The sequence below is a fragment of the Thermobia domestica genome, chromosome 7, assembly GCF_964235325.1.
Source record: "Thermobia domestica chromosome 7, izTheDome1.hap1.1, whole genome shotgun sequence".
Classification (NCBI taxonomy): Eukaryota; Metazoa; Arthropoda; class Insecta; order Zygentoma; family Lepismatidae; genus Thermobia; species Thermobia domestica.
Window position 1 is genome coordinate 265,115,350 of NC_137460.1, and position 15,637 is coordinate 265,130,986.

Consider the following 15,637-nt stretch of genomic DNA (forward strand, 5'->3'; position numbering starts at 1 on the left):
CCAAGGTTGACCCTATTGGCATGAGGTCATAGGGGGAACCAGTGAAGAGTTCAGAACTGTTCATTTATAGTGCGTTTCAATACACTGCGGGTGAAAAATGATAATCCACAGATACTGATATCACATTCGGAACTATCGGAGATGTAACGTCTGGAGAAATATTACGAACTGCTCGAACTCTAAAATTTTCACTGTTTTGCAGCGGCGTAGACAAGTCTTTTTGAGGGCATGTTTTACTAAAATGTCTATCATCATCTCTAAAATTAGATATAATTTACGGAAAAATAGTGATTTCGTGGGGTAGGAGCTCTGGATTGCCAAGTACTGCATTCTGTGTATAATTAAGAAACGTATAACGTATACAATATATTTAGATAATATGTTATTATAAATAAGAAATACAGTAGAACATAATTATAAAACATAATGTAGAAGGACAAGCTTTTTTAAACAATCATACTTGAATGTAAAATATACTTTTAAAACAATTTTCCATTTATGCAAGGCTACAAACAAGTGAGGAATGCCATCTGGTAGACACTATTCCTCTCTTCGAATCAGAGAACTATAAATTTTACACCAATATTTTTCGTATTATATTATTTTTTATACGTATAACCTCTTTCCCTATCTGGAATGGTTTCAGTGTCTTAGCCCCCTAAGTAGATTGTTGTGATTGTAATTTATACGTATAGTAAATTCGTTTGAAATTCTTCCAAAAGTCAATGTTGCACTGTACGTTTTTTTCTAAGTCAAACTCTCTAAATATATATACAAACATTACAGTAAGAACTGAATTTTGTATTAACGCCTGCCTGTCGTCGTTGTCTAAATATTCATGATGATATATCGTAGGGAAATGAGTTGCATTAATGTTGTAAGATTTAATATCAAGTTTGAAATATCGCAAGTTAAAGATACGCATGTAATAACAAACATCATATCTGAAAATAATTTTAAATTAAACTAGCTGTGACTACATTACTTCAAAATTGAATTTGTGGAATGCACAGCATGTGCGTACCTCGAAGAATATAATCAATAAGAATGGTCTTGGTTCGAAGCTCGGACCATAGAAGTAGGAGTAACTTAATTTAACCATTTACCTAACAGACAATGACACACAGGGTGGGGCACTACTTTATCAAATGGTTCTATCAAATGTAAAATAATTAACACAATAGTAACAAATTTTACTGCCCTAAAAAGTGTTCTGAACAAGGAGAAGTTCATTATGCACATTGTAACTAATTTACAGGAGGTTTATGTCATATCAAAACGGCGAATCCACCAAGTCAACTTTTGAAATATCCCATTAAGTCAGCTTTCAACGTAGCTAAAGGAAACCTATGTGCATGAGTACAGAGTTCTCCTGAACACAATGGATAAAGCCATGGTTCGATAACTACAAGGTGCGCGGTTCGAAACCCGTCTCGGAAGCTGCAAATTTTTTAAATTCTTAATTCCTCAGTTCTCAAGATCTTTCTCTCCATTCGTAATCATCTGATGCTCTCAAAAGTGTTCTCCACCTTAATTCGACAACTGCCTAATGTGATCCTCGCAGTTCGAAACCTTCCCTTCTTCTGTTTCACAAAATCACAATTTTCGTCATAATACGAAGGTTGTCCGATCATTTTTCCCCAGTTCTATATCTGTGTATATAAATCATTCCTCTCTGGTCTCCATATTTCAATCTCTCTGTCTGTCTATCTCTCTCAATGTCACACAGGAACTCATATGGCTTAAGATCAAACCTTCGACTCTTGAAACCAAATGTAAGCTCTCTAGCAATGTGTTATCGTAACTCTAAAGGTTTGTTGCTAAAAGCAGTGTCATTTTAGATTTTATTCGGGGAAGGGGGGGGGGGGCGAGACTCTTCGCCAACAAAAATTTTTCACTTTTTTTATTAGTGTATTACTATACATTTGCTGAAACAATATGTACTTATGAAGCTCACAAATGACGCTCTTGGAACATTTGCTTGCAATTCCTGAAAAGAAATGAAATGAGTCATTGAATAACACTCATTTCTGTCAGTAGATATTGTCGAGTTCTGTGCGTGCATTACAGACTTTAGGAAGCAGAAAACTTAGTACCGTTATTGGCAATTTCCATAAATTTCTTAGGGAGCATCTTACTAGCTTGCAGTCTTTAAAGAAGGGAAAGAATGAAACTAAAGATATTAATGAAGCTGTGGTAAGATTGTATGACTTTTTTTTAAAAAAAATTAGGCTCTTAAAAGATATTTCAGAACAAACGAATGAAAAGGACTGTTTTAGAGCTATAACATTGTAAACTTGATTGCTGTTTTTTTCTTCTAAATGGAAAGAGTGTATTACGTCGCATACGCTGCTTTAGACAAGGAGAGGTGGAGGGAGCTGGATTGAACATAAGAAATAATTAATCGATCGAGACGTGTATTTGTGGATTGCATAAGCAAACGGGGCAAGAATTTGTTATTAATTTGGACTTTGAATTTTTGTAACAATTTCTAAGCCGCGGACTGTGCCTGATCGCTCTGTATATTAGGCCTATAGTAAATTTTATACGCTGTGTACACTGTCAGTGGCGGCTCGTGATTCTTTCAAACAATTCCTGAATAATAGTACTGTAACATTAGCAATTTTTACATGAAAATACACTGTCTTTGTTAGGAATAAATTCTGTCGCACATTGTATTTTAATTACACCTGACAGTCCGTGCAGAGCGGTTTGCTGGTACAATGCGCTTTGCAAACTAGCTTCTGACAGATTACATTCTTTTGAACAGTGAAGAATCATGTGGCTTGCTAAAAATAAAAACAGATGTTTTAGGGAGCTGAACAAATATATAGCAATTGCTGATAAAGAAATGTGTAGTGGTGTGTGCGGATGGGGGAAAGAGTGGAAAAAAGTTTGATAAAACAAAACTTTCTACTACTCTCACCCCAATCAAAGCTCGGTAGAACGAGGAAGTGATTGTTGCAGGTGAAAGAAAAATACCATTTCAATACGCAAAATAATAATAATAATAATAATAATAATAATAATAATAAAATATGTTTTTTTAGCAATGCCACGGGTTACCAAGGCTAGGTCAACATGACCTAGCTACCTTTTCTGTCGTTTTTTGGGTATTTGTGTTTATTTTTACATAAATTCTACTGAAACGATTTCCGAAAGTAAAAATGGTTTTTAATGGAGGAATACCTTAAATATTATCCCACTACCTCTCTTTGATATTATAGCATTTCTTTATAAAAGAACATCTGGGCCAAATTAACACAGTCTTGATATTCGAAGGGTTAAATTCATTTTCAGTAAAAGAGGGATAGGTCGCTGACTATGTATGAGTTTAGTAAGTTTAGTAGGGAGGTATGAGAAGAGGGGGTTGTGAGACAGAGGAGGAAGTAGTGGAAACTTCTAGAGTGAGTGTAATGGGCACATGCTCACTACTAAGGAGATCTAGGATGTAGATGAAAATACTGTGGGCGAGAAATGAAGTGATCACTATGTCCGGAGTAGTGTTAGATGAGGAACGGATTGGTTTTGGTAATGGGTGAATAAAGCCTGTAGTGGAGGAAGTAATAAAATTGTTAAAAGCTGTTTCTCTCGGTCTGAGCTGCTATGGATGTTAATATCAGAAGATATCAGGTAATGTGGGAAATATTAGAAATATATTGGAATGGGAGGGGAATAGGACGACCTGGTCGAACATAGATGACTGTCATTGTGACAATTAAAGATTTGTATAGTTATGATTAGATGTTCTGGAATATTAGATGAGTAGTCAATACTATTCCATCTGTAAGGATAAAATACTATGCCACGCCGCTGGTGGCGCGTCAACCCGGAAGCTTTTTATCGTGTCGAATGAGTTGATAGCCGGTAAATTTGCAACTAAGTTTGGGAGTGAGATGCGTTTTACTGATAAGTAATATATGAAATTTTTCCTCGTGTAATAGTTGTTCAAATATCAATATATGAGGTAAGTACAGGAGAACGTTGAGAAATAGAAATAAAAGTCATAGTAAAATACCGTGGTATATGATCACTATGAAGTTAAATAATTGTTTCGAGTGAAGATAGATGAAAGTGCACGTACGAACCATTGTAAGTGGCATGAAGATCGAGGTGAAGAATGTTGCGAGCTGCGTGCTGAACGTGTGGTTGTGCAAAAGATGAACGTTTTGAAGAGTGCGGGTGACAAATGCTAATAGTTCATGAATAAAAAGGAATTGATTAGCCTCTCGTGAAGTCTCGCCTTTTCGATTTTGAAAATAATGAGTCAATAGTGGCACTACAAGTTTCGGCTTGAATTCTTGTGGAGCAAACCGAGACTTACACTTCTAGTTGTATGTCGGAGGCGGGAATTGATGCCAAGTGTTGTAGGTTGGAGCTTATTGCAGATTCGGAAAGGTTTTCATAGGAAAAGTGTGCACTTCTTAGTAGGATAACAGGTTCACAGGATGCACCTGTTAGTTGGATGCTCTTTGTAGTCTTGATACCGTTTACCTCGGAGAGGAAGTGGTCGTAATGAGCAGGATGGTTCATATCAGCGTCTCTTCTTGGAAACGAAGATTTGTTTATGCAAAAGGTCGTTGATAGTATCCTGTGATGTTCTCAGAATTCGAACTATGTTCGTTGGTCCGTGATTGTTTCGAATACGGATGCATTTTTAAAGATGTATCCCACTTCAGGAAGTTCAGCTTATATATCGTCATGTGTTATAGATGGAGGGACCCCTCGTACTACTATGGACATGGTATGTGGCTGAGGTTGCTAGTGTCGGACCTTGTTGAGAGAAGTTAAAGTTGCAGTTTTGCTGAACATTTCAAAATGAATTTAATGATGAATCCAATTTTTTTTGTTTTGTTTCCTCCATTTGCGAAATATCTTTGCTTTCCGATAGTGGAGAAGTTACAGAAGTAAAAGCTTCGAACTCAAGTACTTTGGATTGTAGTTTTGCAGTAGGAAGCTGTAGACATGGTGCAGAGAAAGATAACCCGTTGGATTCAGAGTCAGAGCTCGAAATGCTATGTGCATTTGTATGCTTCTTAAATGGTGGTCAACTCGTTGATGATGCTTGGTGGTTGCCACTGATTGCAGAATGAGAAGTCTGAGAACTTGGTTCAATGTATGCTCTGTCTCTTCGATTTCTCCGCTTCTCGTTTATCTTCAAAGAATGCGTAAAAGACTGTCCATCGTCAATTATGATATGGGATAAAATAACTGAATATCCAAAACTATGAGATGAGATCAGTATAAGAATGAAAATGGTCATAATGATGATCAAAAATTATACTACTTGTATACCCAGCTAGCTTCGGCTGCTTGCGAAAGCTCTCAATTTCTTGCAACCTGTGTCAGCATCACCGTGCGCATACACGAGTGCAATAAACACAGCCTACACTTGGCAACTACGCCTCGCTACATGTAACCAGCTGGGAAAGTTTGCGAATGCACTACTTTTTACAGGCCAGTCAAAATGGCTGACAACCTATGAGAAGGTTACCCCTCTGTAACGTGAGTGCTGAAAAGGGATTTACGTGCAAAGTGTAAGTGGTGGTTTGTGTTCTATCGAAATTTTACAATTATACGGTATAACATGTAACGAAAAATCAAAAAGAAAAACAAAAAATTGGGCGTAAGGAACTTTGATCCTTAGCATTATGAAGGAAGTAAACATATATAACACACAATATAGACAGATTGATTCAATATAAATAGAATACAACTAGAGAAAATGAAAAATTTGTAAAGTGATAGCGAGGATGGAGAATGAGGGGAGGTGGGAAGCACCAGATAAGTCATGGGTATTTTAATAAGACAAACGAATATGTCTTCTGCGAAGGGTCATCTCTATGTGATTATGGGAAGCGGGAAAGCCAAACTGAGTAGAAAGTGATTACTGTGCAGGATATGATGGATGAAAGAGTGGGAGATGCTAATGAATGAAATAATCAGATATAACCTTCAGCCCCAGAATACCCAATTCATGACTTTTTTTATTATTTGTGAACAACTGCAACAACAGTTTTCTTAATTGGTATGTTAGCAACTTTGGATGAGACACTCGTCTGTTTCCGGGCAATATGTGTATTTCGTACGTATATGCCTAAAAGACCTCCAAAACATGGAATTAAAATGTCTAGTCTCGTTGAGGAAACATTATACTACACAATAAATATGGAAGTGTATGTGGGGACACAACCACAAGGTCCGTTGCAGATAGATAACAAACTTGAGGAAGTAGTGAAGAGATTGTGTCAACCGACTTATGGTTCATTTCGCAAAATGATCTTTGACAATAATCGGTTTACAAGCTGCAATTTGGTTAAATCAATGGAATGGGACCATAAGTTAACAATTATAGGGACAATTCGTAAAAACAAGAAAGAGTTGCCCCAGCATTTGTGAATGGCTGAAGGAGGAAAGAATACAGTTGTGTATTTGGTTTTCATTAGAACTGCACCATTGTCTCCTACGCATCTAAGAAAAATCGGTGTTTAGTGCTGATTTCAAGTATGCACAATCACATCAAATTAGATGAGAATACCGGAGATAACAGGAAGCCAGAGATCGTCACATTTTACAACGATACTAAAGGTGGGGTGGACACAGTAGACCAGTTAAGTACTGAATATGACGAAGACAGAAACACTACACGATGACCAATGGCGTTATTTTATCACTTCTAAAATGTAGAACCGATCAACGGGAATGTTAAACATTCAGCCAACACAACGACTAAATTCCAATAGCGAAAATACAAAAAGCAACTGAGGAAAGTTGAGTGAAACAGAGAGCACTGAATAATCGAAATCCCACAGAGCTTAGAAAATCGGAGGCAAGGTTGTTTGGACTGACTCTAGAAGAAGATGCTCCTGTCCCTCTTCAAGTAGGAAAGCGAGGACGATGTTACATGTATAAAAACAGTAAGAGCAGATATTTTGCCAAAAGTGCTGTAACTGGATTTGCCTAAGTCACGCAAAAATGATGTGTGTAGACTGCTGCAGAATTGAAACTTGAATTTCCCTATGTGTAATACACCGCTCTTAGGAGAAATTCTGGTTTACTTCTTTCTAGTTAATACACGTTTTATTTTGAGTGAAGGTATTTAACTAATAAAATAGTCACATAGGTATCGAACCTAATTATAACAAGAAAGATATTGCTTCAATTAAGTGAATGTACAGTTCCGCTAAAAGACTATCCACTATCTGGTGTTTGTATTTAGTATTGTAAATATAATAAAAATTTAAATCCCATTTCACATCTTATCAGGCAAAAATGTTTCTGGGTCCAGGAGGCAAAAGGTTACCATTCATAAAATTTTCTTTCACGTTACCATTGTAGGGTTAAGGACGATAAATCTCACGATGGTAAAGTGTACTGACAGAGCGTAAACATTAGGGACAAGGGGTCTGCTGATAGCGATTTGATGTGGAGTCTAAAGTGAGGTACTAGATATTGCATGAATAAAGAGTGCTGAGTTTGGAAGCGTTCGTTGATATAGGTGAGATTTAGCTTTTCGATATAGTACTTTAATATGGGGAAAATTATGCGTTGGTATAGCCCCAGAGTGGTACTAGGTAATCGGACGAGGAAAGCTGTGTGGAAAACTTTCGGTTAGAGGATCAAACGTTTTTGATAAATTTTGGATGACGGCTATCCGCACCGTAAATCTGTATGTTGAATTTGGCAGTACGAAATCTTTGTATGCACTTAGCATCGTCTATGCACAAAGTTCTAAAAGATGGCATCAAACCGTAGAAAAGTTAAAGTTCGTGCTACTGCTTCGGGAAAAATATTTGTGCTGTCTCTGTGCTTTATCATCTCCATTGTGAACCCACTAGTAAGGTTACGGCTAGAGTTTGCGTTTAACAGTATCTCCAGCTGGAAATGCAGTGAAATACCGTTATCACTTATTGCTAAAGAACGCTCAATTAATATAATTTACAATGTTCAACACAGATGGGAAGAAAAAAGTGACTAGGACAACATGATCAAACGCTAGAGATGTGTGGCAAATCAGGTGCTCCATATTCTGCGTTTGATGTGGTAATGAACAGAAGAATGCTGATCTATAGTGCAGTGAACAGAAAACCCCGTTTAAACTATATTACCAACATATAAAAAGTATTAAAAACAATTTTACGGGCTGTGCTATGAATTTGGTTAGTTAATGGAATATGGCTGTTTAATGGTGAGTGAAATATGTCTGAAAGTATCGGTAAGGAACAGTGGAATGGCATTTCTCAATCAATTCTCTACATAGATAAACGACCGCAAGACCACAGGGGCGGATCGTTTGTAGCATTAAAATAAATGGGGTAGCAGAGCACAGAAGGATCCCGTACGTGAGTGCGAAATTATTTGAGCCGAGGTAAGTCTGTACAAAAACAAACTTCGTCAGGTGTTTCTGTAGACTATATACGAACAGTCCTCAAAGTTTTCTTGAAACATGCCACGAATCATTTCCAGATATTGCGACAAAGTGGCAAAGTTGCTCATTTTGGTGAATATAACTTGGGTTTAGATACGGATCTACAGTAAACATGGGAAAAGATCACAAAAATGACATCCCTTTGTCGACTATTCTACTCAAGCACTCGATTTGGGATAGTACAATTTTCATAACGCGCGTAAAAATAACACCTTTGATTATGTATTCTCTATTTTTCCGACAGAATGCATCTCATATAAAAAGTTCCTTCTCCCAATCAGCGAATTCCCCGTTCCCTATCTTACTCCCAACCTCAGAAGCCAGCAATCCAACTCAAAAAAAAGTTTGCACCTGACTCAAGGAAGGCCCCTTTGGGTGAAATTTGTAAAGTGCAACAGGTGATACAGTGGACACTTTTAGTAGATGGAACAATAGAAGAGGCACGGTATTCTTCTCCTTATGTCTTTAATGCAGCATTAAATACTTTGTACTATTCAAAAAAGTAAAAAAAAAAAAAAAAAAAAAATGAAATTTCCAATGAGGGACGGCGAACAGAGTCGCCACCCATTACGAAATAAAAAAGACCTTTGGGAACTGTGGTGTGCATTTCCAAATGAATATATATCTTAAAAAGAATTTCTGATATAGGACTTAATATAAAAAAGCTTTTGAGATGCAGCAAATACCTAGACTATATTTTTCAAAATATCAGACACCAGCATCCACAACACTAAACAATTATGGTATCTTATCCGATCTAGGTCTAAAACTTCTAGCATAGTTCTTGTAAAGTATAATGTTATATCAGGTGCACAAGTTGAGGGAAGAACAGAAAATTTTAATGAATTCTTTTTAATAAATTCTCAACTGCATAATCAGCGTACTTCCCTGTTCAATCAGTTTATTCGTCCACTCTATCTCATTTATCTATCACTCCTCCAGAGGATGAGTTATTCTTATTTTCTCTCCGTCCTGAGAGCCTCTTGCCAGGACAATATAAGCTAAACCTTTCGGTGTTCGACATCATTATTATTGCTTTTCCACTTTCGCTCATGTTTAATAGATTTTAGGGAAACCTGTTTTCCCTGTTCTTAGAAAACAGCCCGTTAATCTCCCATTTCTAAATGTGGATTAGAAAGTTATGTATCATCCTAAAGCAATACCTCGCTAATCTGAAACATATCAATCCTCTGCGGGAATATTATCAAAGACATTACTTCCCGTTCAGTATGATCCTAAAGTTGGTAGTGGAGGGTGGACGGCCAATTTGCCGTCACAGTGAGCCAAAACGTGAGTTTTTTTTGTTTCGCATTTACATAAAAATGTAAATAAAAGTTTCATTATTTTTCAGTCGCTGTTTCATTTTTAACTGCTTTAACATAAAAAATAATACAGGAAAACCATATCTGTACGAGTTAGCATTAGAACTGATAAATGAAAGCCTGAAAGCTTCTCGAAAAATAACTTTGCAAACAAATTGCTGGTGGGATTGGCACAATACAGAAAACAAACAACCGATGATGAACCAGTCTAACCAATTCGAGGAAATATTTGCTACATCTGCGGGTCAAGGGAAAACAACAGAACTCGCGAGTCTACTTATTGAGGAAAAGCATATGCATACTGCTCCCTGCAATAAATATCAGCATTATAACAACAAGCTCAGTGACATGGATATTGGTTAGGTTAGATTCTGTTTTGTTTAGTTCGGTGTTTTTACTCATATTTAGCAGTGTTGAAATTAATTTAAACGTATACTTTTCGTCAACAATGATTTGACTTAATTTACTAAACCTAAATGCTCCAAAACATGCACTTTGCATCATGCACAATGCTGAAAAATGTAAATAATCATTCACGTACGAATTGCTGTCGTCGCGAGAGAAAACGTGAATATACTTGAATATACGTGAATACGTGTGTAAGTTGAATATACCTTTTTATTTGCAAACATGATTTTTCAGTAAGTAGTTTTACATATCTGTATGAGATAGAATGTTCCTCAAAATTGAACTTCGATTATAAAATTCTTCATAGTCTTCACACGAGCAGTTCCTCCCCATTTGTATTAATGTATCTGTTGCGAAACATAAACTTTAATTAAGTCCTTTCTACACACGTGGAACGCTTTAGTTATTCCTTTAGTATTTGAGGATATGTTTTCTACTGTGTGTTTTAACATGTGTTGTAAAACGAGAGGTCCTTATAAATCTTGTCACCAGTGTGTTTTCGTGTGTGTGAAAGTTTCATCTGTGTATTAAAATGTCCTGCAAAACTTGAACATAGACCAAATACTTTTCCAAACTCGTTGTATATGTGAAGTTTTCCTCTTGTGTCTATTAAAATTTGTTACGCCAAGCTTTAACGCGAATCATGTGACGCACTAGAATCACAAGTTCCTAATTCACTATTGCTAGATTTTACAGGATCACGCTTTAAATTTTATAGAAATGTGTTGAAATACCGATATATTAATACAATTGTCTAAAATTTTGTTCTGGTTTGTTTTGACAGGTATGCGATGTCTCACAGTACCAGATACTTATAAGGTAAACAGAACGTTTTTGAATAGTTTAAAACCTGATTTAACAACTTGTCTTATAAAACGAGTGAAAAGTTGGTAAGTCAGTATACTAAACAACTTCTGAATGTATAATAAAGAATAGGGAAGGAATACAAAACATAGCTTGGAACTTTATTTTTAACAACCCACACAAACATTCACTTTATATCATCACCCCGCGCTTCAGAAACGACTGTGAGAGAGAAAGAGTAGAAATACTTTGTGACGAAGTTTTGGTACACACCCTCTTTTCGAACATACAACAGAATTCCGGTAAAATCATAAACACTGGATAAGAATGCCATTAATGTCGCTTTGAAATCAAAGATGAACACAACTGGAATGCAATCATGTTCCCTATTATTAATGAGTCATTTTCTGACACATATAACCTTATTACGATTTTTACGTAAAGTTTGTGTGATCAGTTTAACCCATGTGGAAGGGACGAGGACTTGAGGTTTTGATCGCTTCTATCTTCAATTTGCAAAAACATTTTCTTAATGAGCATGAAAGAATGTCTTGGAAACGGGAAATATAAATAAATGCGGTGAAAACGGAAAGGCGCAACAATGTATCATCCAGCAAGATGCAGCCAAAACGCAATGGTTCAGAAAGTCCTCGTGTTAGAATAGACATGGAACATCTTTTTCAGCTGGATCTACACTTGTAGCTGATGAGGAAGGTGCACCGTCATTTACGATGTCGCTTAAAATTGTTGCCCTTAACTCCCTTACATATAAGAAGTCTCAAGAAAGGGTATGTTTGGAATCTTTAGATAAATGTTCATTTGTGGAATCGTCACTCGAATCTTCGTCGAAGTCAGCCACTTTTACACTATGCAGCAATCCCTATGGCGGCAAAGCAGAAGCTCCATTCGTACAGTAGACGTGGAACATATTTCCCGTAACATCTGCCCCCAAAATACGGACTTAACAACTTGTCTTCCAAAACTCACATTCTATTACAAAGGGCTTGTACGACATTTGATGGGCTTAATGTGGTCTGATTCCTCTAATACTTAATTGTATTGCAGACCTCTTTAGCAAGGCATTTATCGTGCATTTAAAGTTTCTTCTAAAACTTAACAACTCGTGAGTGCGGCCAATTGTTTTCTGTATGCTATGTCCAATTACATGTTTCTTCAAAGCTGATTCGAAACTAAATCCTATTGAACAACCTTCGCATGACTTTGGTTACTCAAATGTGTATTTTATCATGTGATTTGCCAAATTTGAGCTGCCAGTAAGTCTGGATTAGTACTTAATTTGCTGTATGTGAACCTTGAGGATATGCCATGGTACGCTCAATGCATCTCTTTGGTTTCCACTTATGTCTTGAAATGCCTTGCAATGTTTAATCGTAGACTATATGTTTTTCCACATCTACTCACGCGTGAGCTTTTGGTCCTGTGTGGATTAAGATGTGTGTAGCCAAATGCGAACGTCGAGTAAATGACTTGGCATGTGTGAGGTTTCCCTCCCGAGTGAATTAACGTGCGTGTAACCGAATTGGAGATATTTAAATCCCTTACCACACTCTTGGCATGTGTGATGTTTTACTCCCGTTGGGATGAACATGTGTGTAGCCAAATTTGTACGTCGATTAAATGCGTCACCACACCCATGTCAGGTGTGAGGTTTTCCACCTGTGTGGATTAATATGTGTATAGCCAAACTTTCATTAAATAACGTTCATTAAATGCTGGACCACACTCCCGACACGTGTGAGTTTCTCCTACTGTGTGGATAACATGTTTGTAGCCAAATTTGAACATCGAGTAAATGCGTTACCACACTCATGAGAAGGGTGAAGTTTTTCTTCTGTGTGGATTAACATGTGTATAGCCAAATTTGAACGCCGAGTAAATGACTAACCACACTCCTGGCATGTGTGGCGTTTCTCTCCTGTGTAGATTATCGTGTGTATCCAAATTTGAACGTCGATTAAATGCCGCCACATTCTTGGTATGCGTCAGGTTTTTGTCCGGTGTGAATTAGCATGTGTGTAGCTAAAGATGAACGTCGATAAAATCCCTAACCACACTCTTGGCATCTGTAATTATTTCTCCTGTGTGGATTAATATGTGTTGAACCAAAGTTGAACGATGTTTAAATCCGAAACACAATTTTGACATGTGTGACGTTTTTCACCTGTGGACTAACAGGTGTTTAACCAAACTTAAACGATGTTCAAACCCCTTTTCACAACTTTGGCATGTGTGATGCTATTTTCCTGTGTGGATTAACATGTGTGTAGCCAAATTTGAACGTCGGTTAAATGACTTACCACACTCTTCGCATGAGTGACGTTTTTCTCCTGTGTGGATTAACATGTGTGTAGACAAATTTGAACGTTGAGTAAATGCTTTACCACATTCTTGGCATATGTGAGCTTTTTCTCCTGTGTGGATTAACATGTGTCTAGCCAAATTTGAACGCTGATTAAATGCCAAACCACATTCTTGACATATGTGAGCTTTTTCTCCTGTGTGGATTAACATGTGTGTAGCCAAATTTGAACGTCGAGTAAATGACTTACCACACTCTTCGCATGTGTAAGATTTTTCTCCTGTATGGATTAACATGTGTTGAACCAAAGTTGAACGCTGTGTAAATCCGTTACCACACTCTTGGCATGTGTGACGTTTTTTTCCTGTGTGGATTAATATGTGTGTAGCCAAATTTGAACGTCGAGTAAATGACCTACCACACTCTTCGCATGTGTAATAATTTTCTCTTGTGTGGATTAACATGTGTCTAGCTAAATTTGAACGTCCATTAAATGCCTTACCGCACTCTTCGCATGTGTGACTTTTTTCTCCTGTGTGGATTAACATGTGTGTAGCCAAATTTGAACGTTGAGTAAATGTCTTATCACACTCTTGGCATGTGTGATGTTTTTCTCCTGTGTGGATTAACATGTGTGTAGCCAAATATGAACGATGAGTAAATGTCTTATCACACTCTTGACATGTGTGACTTTTTTCTCCTGTGTGGATTAACATGTGTGTAGCCAAATTTGAACGTCGAGTAAATGACTTACCACACTCTTGGCATGTGTGACGTTTTTCTCCTGTGTGGATTAACATCTGTCTAACCAAATGTGAACGTCGATTAAATGCCTTACCACACTCTTGGCTTGTGTGTGACCTTGCCACTGTATGATATAACATGTGCGTAGCCAAACTTGAACATACACTAAATTTCTTTCCACTCACTCCGCAGATGTATAGCTTCTCACCTGTATGTACTAACTTTTCGCTCGACAAAGTTGAATTTTGACTAAAGTCCTTATATTTCTTTCGGCACGTATGACGCCTTTCACTTTCCTGTATTAGCATATCTCTTGAAAAACGTGAGCGATGAAATGCTTTGTTGAACTGCATGGAAGTATGAGATTCCTCATCTGAATGAGAAATTGCTTCCTTTAATGTAATAAACGTATCCTCTACTGCGTGGAAAACTAATATGTTATCGCGCCTGTAACAAATTCAAGAAACAAGGAAATGTGAATGAAGATAATGATTGAGTGGCAACAAAAAAAATATAATCATTCGCTATACTTCATGATAAAATTACGCTTAATTTGTATTATTACATGAAATATTGTAGAAATATGAAATAGAGTAACACTGAGAAGTCTTCTTATCTCTCTATCCTCAAAATAAGAGGCTATAGTTTTTTCACTATATTAAATTGAACAACCATTCACATCGTGGCAGTTATAAATCTTTGACCTCATAACGGCGCCTGCCTTGAAACTAATGCACAGTATGAGAATTTGATCTGCCTTATCTGTAGTTTCGTGTGGAGAAAAAACAAAGGTTTAAGAAAAACTAAGCTTACTAATATAAACTCTACCGAAGATCATTCACTTATATCATCATAAGAGAACACGAAAGCATTCTGTAGCGAAGAAAAAAATTAATATACAACTTTCCAAGCTTAGGTAGAGAAACTTAACGTAACCAGAATAAAGACGAATCACTTACATCGTAGTAAGCTTGGTTCAGTGGTCTAGGCGCTTGACCAGGAATATGAAGATCCTTCGATCGAATACACGTCAATTATTTTTTTTTTTTTTACTTTAGGAATTTTGATGGCGATTGATCGGCGGTAACACACGGTTTATTATATTCAAATATTTGAATACTCGTTTGCTTCTACACTTGAACTATCAAATTTTCAGGAATAATACTAGTAATAATTATAATACTGTCTAAGAATATTTAGAAATTTAAAAAAATATTATCGCTCAGGTCATATCGTTACAAGCAGAAACGTGATATTAGACAAAAAAAAATTCGGTTTTACGTAATGTTGCCCATGAAAAGACGAATTTCTGATCTCGATTCTAAAACAAACCAGACAAAATCGGGATGAGACTTAACATTTTAATTCGAGACGGGACAAGGCTGACTCACACTATTGTCATGCTTTGGAGATGAGAATCGAGAGAAGACGAAAAGTAACGTAAACATTTCTCGTCTTATCTCGAATCTAGAAATACTCTATGCCACTCTTTAAGCAACAGCTGCTCTGTAGACTGAATATTATACATTATTTTGTTACTTTGCATTTCAGAGCTGACTGAATTATGGTCTGTTTAGACATTTTCGTAGAAAAGCTTTTATAGTTACATCT

At 36.7% G+C, this 15,637-nt stretch overlaps 2 protein-coding genes across 2 annotated transcripts in view; one reads left to right on the forward strand and one right to left on the reverse strand.

Annotated features, from left to right (window-relative positions):
- Positions 1–15,637, forward strand: part of LOC145690889 (uncharacterized) — a 231,927-nt gene that overhangs the window by 131,918 nt on the left and 84,372 nt on the right. The window lies entirely within an intron of this gene.
- The window catches only part of LOC145690888 (uncharacterized), a 42,314-nt gene continuing 36,965 nt past the window's right edge, over positions 10,289–15,637 (reverse strand). Inside the window, exon 2 of the mRNA XM_081766292.1 lies at positions 10,289–14,473. Within this exon, the coding sequence (XP_081622418.1) occupies positions 13,219–14,473 (1,255 nt within the window). The 3' untranslated portion in view covers positions 10,289–13,218. The remainder of the gene's footprint in view (positions 14,474–15,637) is intronic.